The following is a 15,377-nucleotide window of genomic DNA, read 5'->3' as shown; positions in this document are numbered from 1 at the left end:
CCAAGTCGAAACCTGAGGAAGAGAATATTTATCATCGAAATGTCGTGAAGAATTAAAGAGTAAAAATCCAGCCAGGTCTATTATTCCATCCACTATGTGCTACATCCCATCAGACCGAAAATTAAGTCAAAGGTATAATTTCTCCCTCAATTCTGAGAAAAAAAAAGTTTAAAGATTTAAATTAAAGTGCAAAAACTTTAAGATGTCCTTCCAAAATGTCCTTGTTTAAAAATCCTCTCTATTAGCTTTAAAATCGAATAAAAGGAAACTAAAAGAGCTTAAACGTTTTACATGTTTATTAAAAGATTTAAAATTTCGAGAGTTATCTTGCAATTTCAGGGATTTAAATATGCTCTTACAGATACACAAAAATTGCGGAAAATGTGGGAATATTAATTTTAAATTCTAAGTTTTTGTTTTTTTTTTTTAATTTTTGTTATGTTTTTTTTTTTCTTTTTTAGAGCAATACGTAGTGGAAGTATTTAAAATAAAGTCACCAATAATTAAAAGACCTTACTTTCTCTTCGCCAGTATCTCTAAATAATTCATGATCACCAAACACTCTACCTTTCCCCACAGCTAAACCCATGATAAATCCATGGCAATAAATTTCAATATTCTCATCCACTTTTCTGCCATCATCGAAATGACTCTCAAGAGAGCCAGACAAGAAAAAAAGAACAAGAATTCTGAGGAGACGAAAAAAAGCTTCTGAAGACGTAAAATAAGAAAATATGAGCTTTAACTTTCACTTTTCTTTAATCGAAAAACATTGAAGTAACTGGTTGTCATGCCATTGCACTGGACTAATTCCCTATGTCTATTGCCAAGGGCTAGAATGAAAAAATAGCTTCTTAAACTTTTAATTACTTTTTTGGTTTCTAAAATAAAATTTATTTTTGCTCGAAAAGTTGATGAAATCTCAACGAGGAATAATATCTCTCTCAATTAGGAAGCATCGTTGTGTGAGAAGACTTACTCCAATTGTCAAGAATTTTGTGATGAAGAATTTATGACCACATGACCATCAAACTTTAAGTGAAAACTTTCCTTTCGAGTCACGACAAATTCATTTAATATTTTAGAAGTTTTAGAGCATAAAATCTACCCATTCCACTTGGTAGAATTTCTGCCAAAGCTTTAGAAGAAACTTCGTCTAACAAATCTTGTCCCTGTACGCAACTTTTGTCGGTATTGTTATGGTGAGGAAGTTATTCTGAAAATTATTATAATTGCCTTTATTAAGTCCACTAAAGGTTCAATTTGGAAGTACAAGAAGAACTATAAAACTTTGAGCAGGTTTTTAGACTAATAACTCTGAAATTTTCAGTAAAATTAGAGATAAAATTGCAAGACGTTCTTTATAAATTATTGTCAGTCAGAGATAAGTTGAATGAGAAGAATATAATGTTAGATATTAATCAAGATAATATCCTTTAGGCTGATTTAATGTACGTTCTTTAAAGCTTTTTGCTTAAAAGGTTTTCAATTTTCATTTTCTCTTTTCATCCGGTTCCTGTCACGACTGTGTTTCCAGTTATCGTCGTGTTCTAAAACCACAAAATAGTCGTGACAGGAACCAATATAAAGTCGATAATGCAGAAGCATTTGAGAACAGTAAAGTGCTAAATAACATGTTCAGTTCATTTTTCATTGGAATAGCACCATAAAACTCCCTTTTTGAATGCAACTGACTTTTTAAATTAACTAAGTTCTAAATAGAATTGAATTAATTAAGATGACTTTAAATCGACCACTCAGAATAAGAAACGAATAACTCGAAGTAGGATAAAGTGGTACAAGTTGGACAATAGTACAATTTGGACAAGGGCTTAATTTCTTGATAAATTTAGTACTTAATTTTTATTTGTATATTATCAATGCTTTATTTTTATAATTTGGTTCCTTGTGCTTAAAAAAAATTTAGTACTGTATTTATCAAGAAAAAATCCCTGTCGAACTTGTACCGGCGAATTTTCCAACTTGTACAGTATGTCCAACTTGTATCACTTTAACCTATGCAAATTTTATAGGAGAGCGATTTCAAGTTAAGATTTTACATGCAGAGTATAGTATTTTTGAGATTTAAAATCACTATAACTTTGAAAATAATTATCTTTCAAGTAAGTATAATATTCACAGGGAAGGTAGAGGGTATAATAAAGTATCCAAAAAGCGAATAAAACGATTTTTGTGAAAAATCGAGTTGTTTGACTTATTTTCTGAGTGGTCGAAATATAGGGGAAACTGGGGCACCACCAAACACGGGGTACCACCAAACACTAATTTTTATTTCTAAACTACTTGGACTATCTCGACCATTCCTTCAGTGGACAAGCATCCCTATAGTGCCTATAAATTCCTATCGGTCTTATCCTCTGATATCCAATGTCCGATTAAAAAATCGCAGTGTTTGGTGGTACCCTGTGTTTGGTGGTGCCCCAGTTTCCCCTAATTTTGAAGCTAAATTGTTTTGCAAAAATACAGGGTGATCCACTTGAACTGTAACCAAATTCAGGGCACTATAACTTTCATACTAATATTCGCAATGTCTCCAAATTTTGCATAATGATAGCTCATGGGGATCTCAGTGGCGCAATAGGCAAGACCGTTGGCTCTTTGGCGGATCGATATCTCTGAATATCTAGAAAGAGACATTTTTACTGTGATATTACCCAAGAAGTATTTTTTTCTTAATTTGTAGAATTCCTTAGGTAAGGCACTATAGAACCAAATATCTTTTTATTTGCTTATAACGCTCTTGGTTCCATAACTTAGATTACTATAAGTAAAGTGGCGTACTCTTAAGGATCTTAAGAGCTTCTATAGGAATTTCAACAGAAAATTCTCACTTTAGTCTTTTAAAAGTGCACTAAAAGACTTGTTTAATACTTGGTTCTATAAGGCAGCTATTTTGGTTTTTGGGTAACGCAATAAAAATGTACTGCCTCTGCCCAAAAATTTCGGGAAAATGGAAGAATCATTCACACTGCGAGGAAAGCGTTCCTGGACGATCTACGATAAGCAGATTCTTCCACCATGAGGACGTTTTTAAGATTACATTGTAATAGAAATCAAGTGTCTCGATTACGATTAATAATAAGTTCATTTTCTCGCCCTTAAGGCCACAAAACTATTTGCAATTTTTTTGTAAACATTTTTTTTTTATCAACATAATGGAAGTCTAGCATGGTACCGCTCAAAGTGAAAAAGCTAAATGAATGAAATCTTCGTCAAAGCTGAAAGCAAGTGGTCCGCAGAATACTCATATCATAAGACCTAAGTTTGGAAAAAAAACCTAAAAGAGAAGCTATAAAAATTCCAAAAATCCTCACCTTACCGGTCCTCAAAAACAATTATGCTCGATAGAGCAAAGGAGTAGCTTCGCTTGGCCGCTAGAGGCCAGTAGACTTTTATGGGAAAATTCTTACAACTTAACAAACCGTCAACAAACAAAACGATCGTGTCTATTTGAGGGATAGGTTTTTATTTGAACTGAATTTTTTGAACTGTAGCGTCAAAATGAAAGGTAATATGTATCGGGAAATTGTCCTAGGGGTACTAATGCCGTGGGCATTAGAAAATTTTGGTAAAAGATACTGAGAGTACCAATATTAACAAAATCAGAATCAGCGGGTTGGCCAGCGTGTGAACAGTGAGTAGCAGATCGGCAGATCGCGCCGATCAGTCTTATCGATGAAAAGTCACCTAGCGCTGATCATACGATTAGTGTCCATGATTGCACTGATCACAGTGATCCTACTGATCAGTTTCAGTCAGCCGTGCTAATCGCTACGATCAACCTTCTTGTTCGCGCTAATCACGCCGATCTATATCCATCTCTCTTGAGCTTATAGGCACCCACAGTGAACTGTAAGTGGAGGAACTGTTTACCCCTTGCTCGGAATCATCACAGAGATCGCGCGCCAAACAAGATTGGCTACAAAAACAACGTTTCGTTGTTCATTTCGAGTACACTTTGTCTTCCGCGATCGCCGGATACAAATCCGTTCGACCTTTCCGTATGGGGCTTTTTAATGGCTGAGAGCCGACACTCAATTGGTGTTAACAACTGCACTTCTAAGATCGAACTAAATTTTATTTTATGGCAGAGCAATGGAATAAAAATGGAAGTCATAAGATGGTCGAATATGTCGCGATCACTTCCGCCAACCTGGTTATCTGTTGGAATTTCTTCAACCGGGTTCGTCCGCTAGGTCTTCGTGCTTCGTTGTGCCGGGATTCTTCATTGAGGGAGTAACTCTCTGGAACGAACTTCCTTAGGCTGTTTTGTTTTTTCCATTTGTTTGATAATTTTGCTTTTTCTTTTGTAAATTCCTTTTCAGTGATGCAGATGGCTCATACAACCTGAGAAAGAGTTTTCCACCGTTTTCGCTCTGGAGGTTGGTCACCAACGCTAAGACGGCGGTAGCCGGTATTACTCAAATATGAAATTCTCTAATCTCTGTATTTCTGAAATATGCTTTCAAGAGCACTAGCTCAAAAGTTGTTATATATAATAATAATAATAATAATCAGCAATAATATAATATTTTTCATATTCGATCAGCTTATGCATTGTTACAAATCAAAATGATTAATATGAGTAATGAATATACCATGCATTTAAAGAAACAAATAATTTGGAAAAACATTAAATTTTGGAAATTAAAGATAATTGAAGTTATGGCGTTAGCCACAATGGCTAAATTCAGGACTAAAGAATACCCAGATTTCGATGAAATGATGTTCTCGCTTCGTTGTTAATGGGTTCGTATTCCGAAAACTCACGTTCGAGCAACGTGGAATGAGTTCATCAGCAGATTCCGAGCCGTAGTCCAACCAAAGATTATTAAGTCGAAAATTTCAAATTAATTATAATATATTGAGAGATTTCAGAGTTTTTTTTTCAAGTTTACATCAGTAAAAATAATTTCAAAGAGAAAAATACAGTGGCTTGAAAAGATTTCATTTCAGTTGGGACTCTCTGTATATCGTCGGTTGGATCAGCAACCGTGCTAACTGTGCTAACTGCATTTGCTTTTTGTCGAGATTGATTGCAAATGCAACGGAGCTATACTTCATTTACAACACTCAAAAAATAATCGAGTAAAACTTACTAGAATCTATGTTCAATTAACTCTTTTTCGTTGTGATTTTCGATTTACTATATTTTAGAGTTGATTTTACTTCTATTTAGGTGTAATATTTGGAAGAGTTTTTTTTAAAACTTTTTTGCCCTAAAATTTTCATAACAAAAGAGTGTAAATAACTCTTTTAGACTGAAAATAACTCGTTTTAAGAGTTAAAATAACTCGTTTCAAGAGTTAAAAAAATCTTTTGTTAGAGTTAATATAACTCTTTCAAATCCCAAAATGGATAGATCTTGCAATCTTATGTTTTTTTTTATTTTATCATTTTCTTGTCATCAAGTCCCTTATGGTTCCTTATGTTTCGAACGAAATGTCTTCATGAAACACTGTTAGACATATTTCTAGTTGATGTTCCATATGAACTTTGTCACACGAAAATCGTCTTGACTGAAGTGTATTCTTAAAACGAAAACACTTAAGCATATACTTCAGTCGAGATGAAATTTTACATAGAAAAAGAGTATAATTACATCGATATCCGACGAGTTAATTCAACTCGCACGAAGTGTTGTTTCAACTCTATTTACTAAAATTTACAACAAAAAAGAGTAACAATTACATCGATATTCTTCGAGTTAATTCAACTCTACGATAGGGTTGTTTCAACTCTATAGTTTTTTTTCTTAGTGAACTAATGCAGACACAAAGCCAATGCAGTTAGCACAGTTGCGGATCTTTATTCTACGATATTTAAATATACTTTGCCTAAATAAACTGTTTTCGAGTCTTCTTCTGGCTCTTTGAAAACTATTTACTTTCCGCGGTGAGGTTTTTCGAGGGTGAAAAGACAACTAATGTTTTCAGAAATACCAGATCCCATTACAAAGAATCGTGTTGAGCAAACATATCTCGATGATTGCAATATATTAAAAAAGTAGCACGAGGCAATTCTGTGCCGTTAAAATTCAGTTAACTATCAAACTTGCACGTAGCCTGAAGTATTTTGAAGTTGTCTTTTAAGAATTCTATCTACTATAAACTCTGCTGAAGATCATTGAAGGTACAAATGGTACCTTTTTAAAGTATCTATCGAGACAGTTCAAGATCAAGTTCTAAGCTTTTTGCTTTTCTATCTCCTTATAAAGTTAATTATGTGTGAAAAGTGATACTTCCAAAATCTGACTTACTTGTGTGATATCTTCAGTGCTTTTCGTTAGAGGATTATCTTTCTAAAAACTAATAAGACTTATGGTGCTATTCCAATGAAAAAATGAGCATGTTTTTTAGCACATCACTGTTCTCAAGTACTAAAAAGACCATGACCTACATGTTATTTCAATTAATGTCAGATGGCATTGTGATCGGGTGAAAGCCTGCTTGGTGGGAATATTCGAATTCGGATTTCGGTTGGAAAATCGACAAGATTAATTAATGTTTTCACTTTCACAGAATTTTGTACATTTTCTTTATCATGATAGATGAGATCTAAGGTTCTTACACAAAAACTTCATATTTTTCCTCGTCCTTGTCGTGTTCCAAAATCACCAAATAGTCATGACAGGAACCAATACAAAAGAAAGGTTCAACCGAAATCCGAATTCGAATATTCCCTCCGACTCCGAGCAAGCTTTCATCCGATCACAATGCCATCTGACATTCAGTGTTATGTCAGCTTGGTGGCGTGATGCAGTTGGATGGTCGGGAGTTAGCAACTTTAGCCTCGACCACGGGTTTTCCCAGGTTTTCCATGAGTTTTTCCGTGAATGCTCACAGTGGTGAAAATTCGGCGAGCAGCATTAATATTCTCTACTCATTATTTTCCTTGAAATGACGTATGGGAACAGTCATGGTCTATTTTAGTTCTTGAGAACAGTAATGTGCTAAAAAAACATGGTCAGTTTTTCATTGGAATAGCACCATTAACCTTCTTCTAAACTTTCGACCCTGAGTATGCGTCTTCCTCAGTGAGGTAGAGTATTTTACTTGACCCACTGAACAAGACCTATAATCCATAACGAGGAATCAGGTCTTTTTGGCTTTGAGAAGAATACAATCTTCTGACGAACAGCGGAAGAACTGAAGATAATAAAATGAAGATACACAACGTGATTGTAATTGCTTTATTGCAATATTTAAATAAGACGGTGAACATTTAAAATTTATTTAGTATATACTTTTCTGTGTCAGTCGTACAACACCTCTTGAGAAAATGTTGCTGTTTTCAACTATGTTAACCGTGGTAGCCCTTAGTTATGTCGAAGGTCAAACTGAAACTGTGCTAGATGACACGGAATATCCCGGAATGGTAATGTCTTCGTATATCAAGCTGTGATCTGTCTGTGAATCAAGTCCAGAAATGCGTTTAATAATTTATTTATTAAAGCCGGAAATGGTCATCCAGAATGGATATCCCGTGGAAAATCATGTGGTTACAACTTCGGATGGATATGTACTAACAATGCATCGTATACCTCATGGAAAAGTTCCCGACGATACAAAGAGGCCGGTTGTATTTCTTCAACACGCACTTTTTAGTTCTTCAGCAGACTGGGTTGTCGTCGGACCTGCACGCGCTTTGGGATATCTCCTTGCTGATCATGGTTATGATGTCTGGATGGGAAATGCCAGAGGAAATACATATTCTAGGGAACACGAAATCCTTGATCCTAATTCAGAAGAATTTTGGGATTTCAGTTGGCACGAAATAGGAATTTATGACTTAAGTGCCATGTTGGACTACGTTACGACCAATACAGGATTAGCCAAAGTTCATTACGTTGGCCACGCTCAAGGAGTAACTTCCCTTTTAGTTTTGCTTTCCATTCTAACTGACTACAACAACTACTTCCTTTCAATTTCTGCTTTGTCACCCGTAGCGTATATGTATCACTGTAAAAGTCCTATTATGCGTGCTTTGGCATTATTACAGCTTCCTATGGAAGTACTCATTGCCATTTCAGGAAACGGTGAATTTATACTAAGTAGTGAATTGATACAATCAACAAACTCTGTAACATGTATGAATGGTTCACCAGTCCAGGAGGTTTGTGCTAATATTATCTTCCTCATGAGTGGTTACGATTCTGAACAACTCAATCGAGTGAGTATCATAATTTAGGAAATAATTCTGTCACTTCAAAATTAACCCTTTAAGGACGAGAAGCTTTCCGCTGAGCGAAATTCAACGAAATCAAGTTTCCCTCGATATTTTAGCCTAAATAAGAGATTTACGGTTAAAAAGAAACGTTCCCATCCCTAGGAGTCCTGGAAAACTATGGGTCATATATGACCCAATCGTCCTTAAAGGTAAAAAAGCACAAAATTTTCCAGGCGACTAGTTTACTCGTTTGCTCTGTTATTTTTGAACGATAAATAACTTGAATGTATTTGTAAGAATAAAAAAAAAATATTTAGAGTACGAGTAAAAATTAAAACGATCAAAAATTAATTTTAAGAAATCTCATTCAATTTTTGGTCTCAAAGACTGTTTACTTCATTTTTAATTTTTATAATATTCATCGAAACAAATTTCGCATACTGGTAAGGTAACACAGATATAAATAATGTCGCATGCCTCACAAATACAATTGGTCTTATAATCCTTTTTTCTGATAGCAAAATGTGTACCTCAGTTTTCTTCGAAACATGTTTGATGGTAATGGGTAGGTGCAATGTTGCTTGTCTCTGGGAATTTCAGACGTACAGTTGCACATTGCTGTGAATCCGGGAGTTCTTCCGGAGTTGATGCGTGTTCGATGAAGACTTCAAAGTCCACTTCATCCACGTCTTGTTCCAAATATATTATGTCGCTTTCGTTCAGGACAAGATTGTCGACATAATCGCTATCTTCCGGGCATAATATGTGGATGATTTCGGGTTTATTGATCATGATTTTTTTTTCCCATTTTTGAAGTCATGTACAGGAGTAAAAAGTTATGAATTTACAACATATATGCAGAAGTATCTTATAAATTATCAAAATATCACCTTCTTCAGTCAGTATTGCACTGGGAAATCTCAGCTAATTGATATATCACACAATATTTTACACGAATAATTAACTATTTTGCGCACACATAAAGAAAACATGAAACAGTCTAACCTCAAATCTTCGAGAATCCACTAGAGCTAAATTCGGTGTTTTTTTGCCTTTAGGGACGATTGGGTCATATATGACCCATGAAAATTATGAAGCTTTTCTGAAAATACCAATAAACTACATTTTTTACCTTGTTTTGAAATATTATGTATAATTATTATAGTTTCTTGTCCCAAGAGGTTTTTGTTTTTTAAAAAAAGAATTAGAAATACTAAAAATATTAAATTTCAAGCACGAATGTGAAAATTTAAAAATTCGTCATTTTTTAGCTCAAATATTTTTCATATAGCAAATAGCTGGAGATTTGCAAAAAATATCCTAGATTCCTACATCTTTCTACTTCGTGATTATGTACAAACATTAGAAAGAAATAACTTCAGGTAGCCGGGAAAAATTATTTTCTCTATGGGTCACGGGTGACCCAGTCGTTCTTAAAGGTTTAATGGAGAGTTAATGGTGCTATTCTGAAATAAAATAAATATGTCCTTTATTTAGCTTCTTACTGTCCTCAAGTGCTTCTGCATTATCGATTTTTCTTTGTGTAGGTTCCTGTCGCGACTGTTTTCTCCAGTCCGCGCTGTGTTCTAAAAACATCAAACAGTTGTGACAGGAAGCATCACAAAGAAAAGTCAATTTTGTTTAAGGACTTGAGAACACTACGCGCGAAAAAAATGGAAATCTTTTTCCTAACCATTATTTTTAGCATTTTACTATTCTCAAATGATTCTGCATTATCATTTAGTTCCTCTCTTGACTGTTTTCCCCAGTCCTCATCGTGTTCTAAAACGCCCCCATACAGTCGTTATAGGAATTGACACAAAGAAAAGTCGATAATGCAGAATCACTTGAGAACAGTAAAGTGCCAAAAAACATGTTCAATTTTCATTGGAATAGCACCATAAATCACATCAAAGACCATACTTTATTTTTCACTATCATGATTTCAATAGATATTTGTATTTTGTAGTCTTGTGATATACAAATAATGTTCTTTTCAGACTGAACTACCAGCTATAATGTCGAACTTACCTGCTCCAGTTTCAAATAGACAAATTATTCACTTCAGCCAGAGCATTAATGTCAACAATTTCCGGCAATATGACTATGGACCAATAGAAAATTTGGACAAATATGGGACACTAACTCCACCAGAATATGCTCTTGAAAAAATCACTGCTGCTATTGGTCTATTCTATGGTAAGAACGACTGGATAGCTGATGTTGTAGATGTTGAGCATTTATATTCTAAACTACCTAATGTAGTTAAATATCATGAGGTGCCTTATGACAAATTCACTCACCTTGATTTTCTATATGCTATCGATGTTAAGCCTTTGTTCTATGACGATTTGATTGCATTTATTGACAGTAGCAATATCTGAATCATGTAAAAACCTAATGAAATTTTCAAAGATTTTTTAGAAATAAGGGAAGAGTACCCCGGATCGGAATGTTAAGAGACATGCTTCATGTTTAATTGAAAATATAATCCACAAAACATTATTTGGTATTTTTATGTATGCTAATTGATACATTAGTGATCCTTTTAACTATATCTGTGCTTTTGAATTTTAGTTTTTACAATAAATTAATAAAAAATATGTGGAATTGCAAACTTGCGCTCTGTACCTCGGATCGTCAGAAATTTAATCAAGTGTCTCAGGGAAAATTGGTTTTATAAATTAAATCTGAGTTAATGCACTGTATTCTTGCGAGAGTTAAAAGGTAAAAAGTAGCTAATAATTTTTAATAAATAATTTAATTTGAAGCAACAATGTGGTATTAACCTGACGATCCGAGGAACACTGCCGATCGCTGGTACTCTTCCCTTATATCATATCAACAGTTTTTAATTGAAATTCACAAATATTTTGGAAAATTGCAATAAATTTTAAAATCAATATCCTAAATCTTCCTTTCCCGACTTTTCTTAGCCTTTTCTTTTCTTTCCCCTACTTCTATAAATTCCATAAAGTAAATTAAAGGTCTTGTGAAATAAACAATTCTTGTAATCATTACAACTTCGAACGACCACCACCAGGGGCGTATAATCGAAAAATTGATTTTCGTAATTTCGAAATCGAATATTTCGAAATCTGCGTTTCCAATTTCAATGAAATTTTAGTATGTTGTAGCTAAGGCTGTGACCTTTCTAACGATGGGCCGCACTAGCCTCTCGATGTTACTTGAGTCGACTTATAAAAAATAATTTATAAACAATATTAAATTTAATTAAATTAAAAGGGAAAAGAAAATAAAACTTCTTATATGTACTGGTTAATCGTGAATACTTGTATAGTGATGATTTGAAGCTAAAATTGTGAGATTAGACAAGTTTAACAACAATTTTTCCCGAAAAAAATAGTGGCATAAAGTTGCACAACTTTCGTTTACAACTTTGTGCCACATATACAAGAAATTGTCCTCCTTGTCCAAAGATATCTGGAATTTTTCTATCATGGGGATATATTCTAGAGATGTGTAGTTATGTTGGATAAAAATCTCATTGAAATTAGGTAAAGTGATACAAGTTGGACATAGTGTTACAAGTTGGATAATTCGCCGGTACAAGTTCGACATGGCTTTTTTCTTGATAAATACAGTACAAAATTTGTTTTTAAGCACAAGGAATCAAATTATAAAACTAAAGCATGAAAAATATACAAATAAAAATGAAGTACTAAATTTATCAAGACAAAAAACTCCGTCCAAATTGTATCATTGTCCAACTTGTACCACTGACTGTCCAACTTGTACCACTTTACCCTATCTCAACTAATTTGGGAAATATTCAAGAAAACACGAAAAAGTGGCACAAAGTTGTATGATTTGACGGTATTAGCTCCCAATGGCTGGATTTTTAAAACTTTGAATTGAAAATGTTAGAAAATAGAGTTAAAATATTGTGCTTTTGTATGCTTAAGAGCTCGAATTAAATAAACTTTTTATTTTGTCGAAAAAATGTAAATAAACCATGCTGTTGTTTTAGTCTGCGAGACCCACGTAATCCCTTTAATCTTGAGCACTTCCTATCTGTTTTTTTTTAAAATAATTTCTTGTTGAATTATAAAACGTCATTTAAACTTTTATCAAATGAAAATCCAATTTTAATTCTTCTAGGATGAAAGTTTTCCCATTTTCAAGAGTAAGAAAATGACATTGGTTGAATTTGCTTTTTAGTACACCCCGGAGTCCATATCCTTCTCTCTGTTCTAAAAGTTTTCCAATTATTTTTTTCTTTCTAAATGGAAAATTTCAACAAGTTTTTATTGTTCTTAAATTAGTGGGAAAATCAATATACACACCGAAAGCTTCAAAAATGTATATCCTATTACAGAAGTTTTTCTTGCGATATATTCTGAAAAACAAAAGATGAAACATTCATTAATTTTTAGTAGAAATTATCACGGTATAAATTTTAGTGAAAATATTGTGAGAAAATTTTTGTTAAAAATATAAATTTCTTGTCAGCTGAGAATATATTGAAAATTCAATTAATTCTTCAGAAGCTGCTCCATAGACAATTGCGAGATGTAGCACAAAAAGATTTTCATAAACTTGTCTCACCTTTTGTTCTTTCCTTCCGGTAACGTATAATTAAATTTATTTATTGCACCAAATGCCGGTCCTGGGAATATTCATCTCAGACCACCAGGAAACTCAATTTCGAAGAATAATAAACCTTGGCTGTGGCTTTGATATTAAACTCCCCGCCTTCAACATATTAATTTCACTTCTTGTACTAAATTCAAACTACAAATTTTATGGTGTTTTCTTCAAGTTGTGGCCCGAGCTGAGACAAAGGGATGAATAAACTGCCTGATCCTCTTTTGTGTCGAAGTATGGGGAGGATTATTTATGACAATTTATGAGAGGTGGGGCACAAATTATGTCTCCTAGAAGTTCCTGGGGAGTCTCCACCTTACCAAATATTCCAGGAAATACCTCAGGCTCATTTTTGCGTAAAACCAAAAAAAATATGAACAATCAATTATCATTAACTACCGGAATTTTCCAAAATATGTTTTGAGAAATATTATAATGAAAGCATCTCTGGTATCAAATTAATAACCGAATTTTAATTATGCTTTTGCGGAATTGCGCAGAATATACTCTTTTCAACAATGTCATTAGAGAAAATTTCAGTCAAAATTTATGTATATTAATGATAAAAAATATCTTTAGATGGAAAGCCCGAATAGTTTCACTGTGTTATTCATCATTCAGTACTCCAAAATGCATGTACATAGTTTTATTTTATAAATTCCAACAGAATTCATGTATTTATCGAATTTTGAATTAACAATTAGATTTTATTTGTAATTGAAATTAACATTAACTCTAAAATAATTGAGAAATTTTGTACTTAATTTTTCCGTTCATTAATAGGGGAAAGTGGGGCACCTTTGAAATTGGGATTTTTCATCTATTTTTGAATAAAATTGAGCCTTATCGTGATATAATTTAGGTGCACAAAGATTTTGAAAAGCTAAATTTTATCACGGTAAAAGGCTCAATTTTATTTAAAAATAGGTGAAAAATTCCAATTTCGAAGGTACCCCTCTTTCAAATGTGCCCCACTTCCCCCTAGTAATTCACATAAATATTTAAGAATTTGCGATAATTCATTCGTACGACGTGTAGAGTCGTTAATTTAAACTCGGATGTAGTCTAGGTTGAAGTAAGGTAAAGTACCCTCTAGTCGGCCGGTATTTCAACTCGGCCAGTTGAATTATTTAACCAATATTTTAACGTTTTATAGTCAATTTCTATGAAATTTTCACTTATTTACGTTATATATAATATAATACACCTTCTAATGTTAAATCGGTAAGACCATATTATAACAAATCTAAGTAAATTGAATAAATAGTCGCACTGGCCGAGTTGAAAAACCGGCCGACTATAGGGTACTTTACCTTAGTTCTCAAAGATCTTTGATCTAAAAATAAAAGAAGCCCTGATTTACGAATCAGTACTAAAGTTACGTAACCCCCAAAAACTACTTTTAATCTAGAAGAATTAATTCAAAACTGCTAAAAGATGCAGTAATATATTTTAGTACTTTCCAAGGGTATTTGTTCTAAAATCTCAATTTTCCTTTTGATTCTTTATCCCAATTCAATTGGTAGTAGAGTGATAATATCCAAGATCTCACTTAAAATCCTCATTAATTTACTTAAACGCCACATAAAATAAATAGTACTTGATTGTAGTATTTCCTCGATCCCTTTGTTCTAAAATTTCAAATCTTTCTGATTTATGAAGCAGGTAAAATCAGAAGTGAAGTGGTAAAATACTTAAAAACTATTTTCAATCCTCATTAATTTGTTTAAAATTCCATATAAAATAATTGTAGTGGATTAGTACTTCTCGGACGTTTTGTTCTAAAATTTAATATTTTTCTTAAATATAAATCAGGTTAAATAAATTGAAAAGTGGCGTAATATTCAAAAAACTATGTTCAATCCTCATTAATTTACTTAAAGTGCCATATAAAATAGATATAATGGATTAGTACTTCCAGGAGGTTTCGTTCTAAAATATCGGTTTTTTCCTACTTATGAACCAGGTTAAATAAAAAGAAAAGCAGTGAAATACTCAAAAATTATTTGCAATCCCCATTAATTTACTTAACATGCCATATAAAATTAGTTATAGTGGATTAGTACTCCTTGGAGTTTTTGTTCTAAAATTTAATATTTATCCTATATATATATAGCAGGTTTAAATAAATTGATAATCGCCAATTGCGAAAAATCGTATATCAGTGTAGTTTCAATGCTCAAATTTGTCCCACTTCTCGCTACAAGATTTGAATATTTTAAGGAGGCATCTGTTCTAAAAACCCATGTTTTTTTCTCGATTTTGAAACCAGATTAAGTAAAATAGTATAGTCCCCGTAAATTATTTCTATTTTTCATTAATTTATTTAAAATACTATAGAACACAATATATTTTTTTTAACATTTCACAGAGATTTTTGTTCTAAAATCTCATGTTTTTAATTAAAAATTTTAAATTGAAAGTAGGTATGTATAGAAATATAGTGCCCAAAAACTGTTTTTATTTCCCCCGTCTTATGGCCTCTACACATTAGGAGCATTTTTTGTCAAAAATTGCTTTTTTGAAGGAAATTCCCTGCAGCGTTGTAGGGGGAAACGTCAAATTTCTGTCAAAAACGC

At 33.0% G+C, this 15,377-nt stretch overlaps 1 protein-coding gene across 1 annotated transcript; it reads left to right on the top strand.

Moving 5' to 3' along the window:
* The first annotated feature begins 7,320 nt into the window (after positions 1–7,320).
* Positions 7,321–10,585, top strand: LOC129805014 (lipase 3-like). Its single transcript, XM_055852817.1, has 3 exons — positions 7,321–7,398; positions 7,477–8,193; positions 10,191–10,585. Exons 1-3 carry the CDS (start codon positions 7,321–7,323, stop codon positions 10,572–10,574), a joined length of 1,179 nt encoding a protein of 392 aa, XP_055708792.1. The 3' UTR covers positions 10,575–10,585.
* Positions 10,586–15,377: the final 4,792 nt, after the last annotated feature.

Source organism: Phlebotomus papatasi, chromosome 2 (assembly GCF_024763615.1).
Source record: "Phlebotomus papatasi isolate M1 chromosome 2, Ppap_2.1, whole genome shotgun sequence".
NCBI lineage: Eukaryota > Metazoa > Arthropoda > Insecta > Diptera > Psychodidae > Phlebotomus > Phlebotomus papatasi.
Note: the sequence above shows the minus strand (reverse complement) of the source record. Positions and strands in the feature narration are given on the sequence as shown.

Coding starts and splice junctions, on each gene's coding strand:
- LOC129805014 (XM_055852817.1), top strand. CDS start 7,321: ATGTTAACCGTGGTAGCCCTTAGTTATGTCGAAGGTCAAACTGAAACT. Junction 7,399..7,476: donor ACACGGAATATCCCGGAATG/GTAATGTCTTCG, acceptor TATTTATTAAAG/CCGGAAATGGTCATCCAGAA. Junction 8,194..10,190: donor ATTCTGAACAACTCAATCGA/GTGAGTATCATA, acceptor TGTTCTTTTCAG/ACTGAACTACCAGCTATAAT.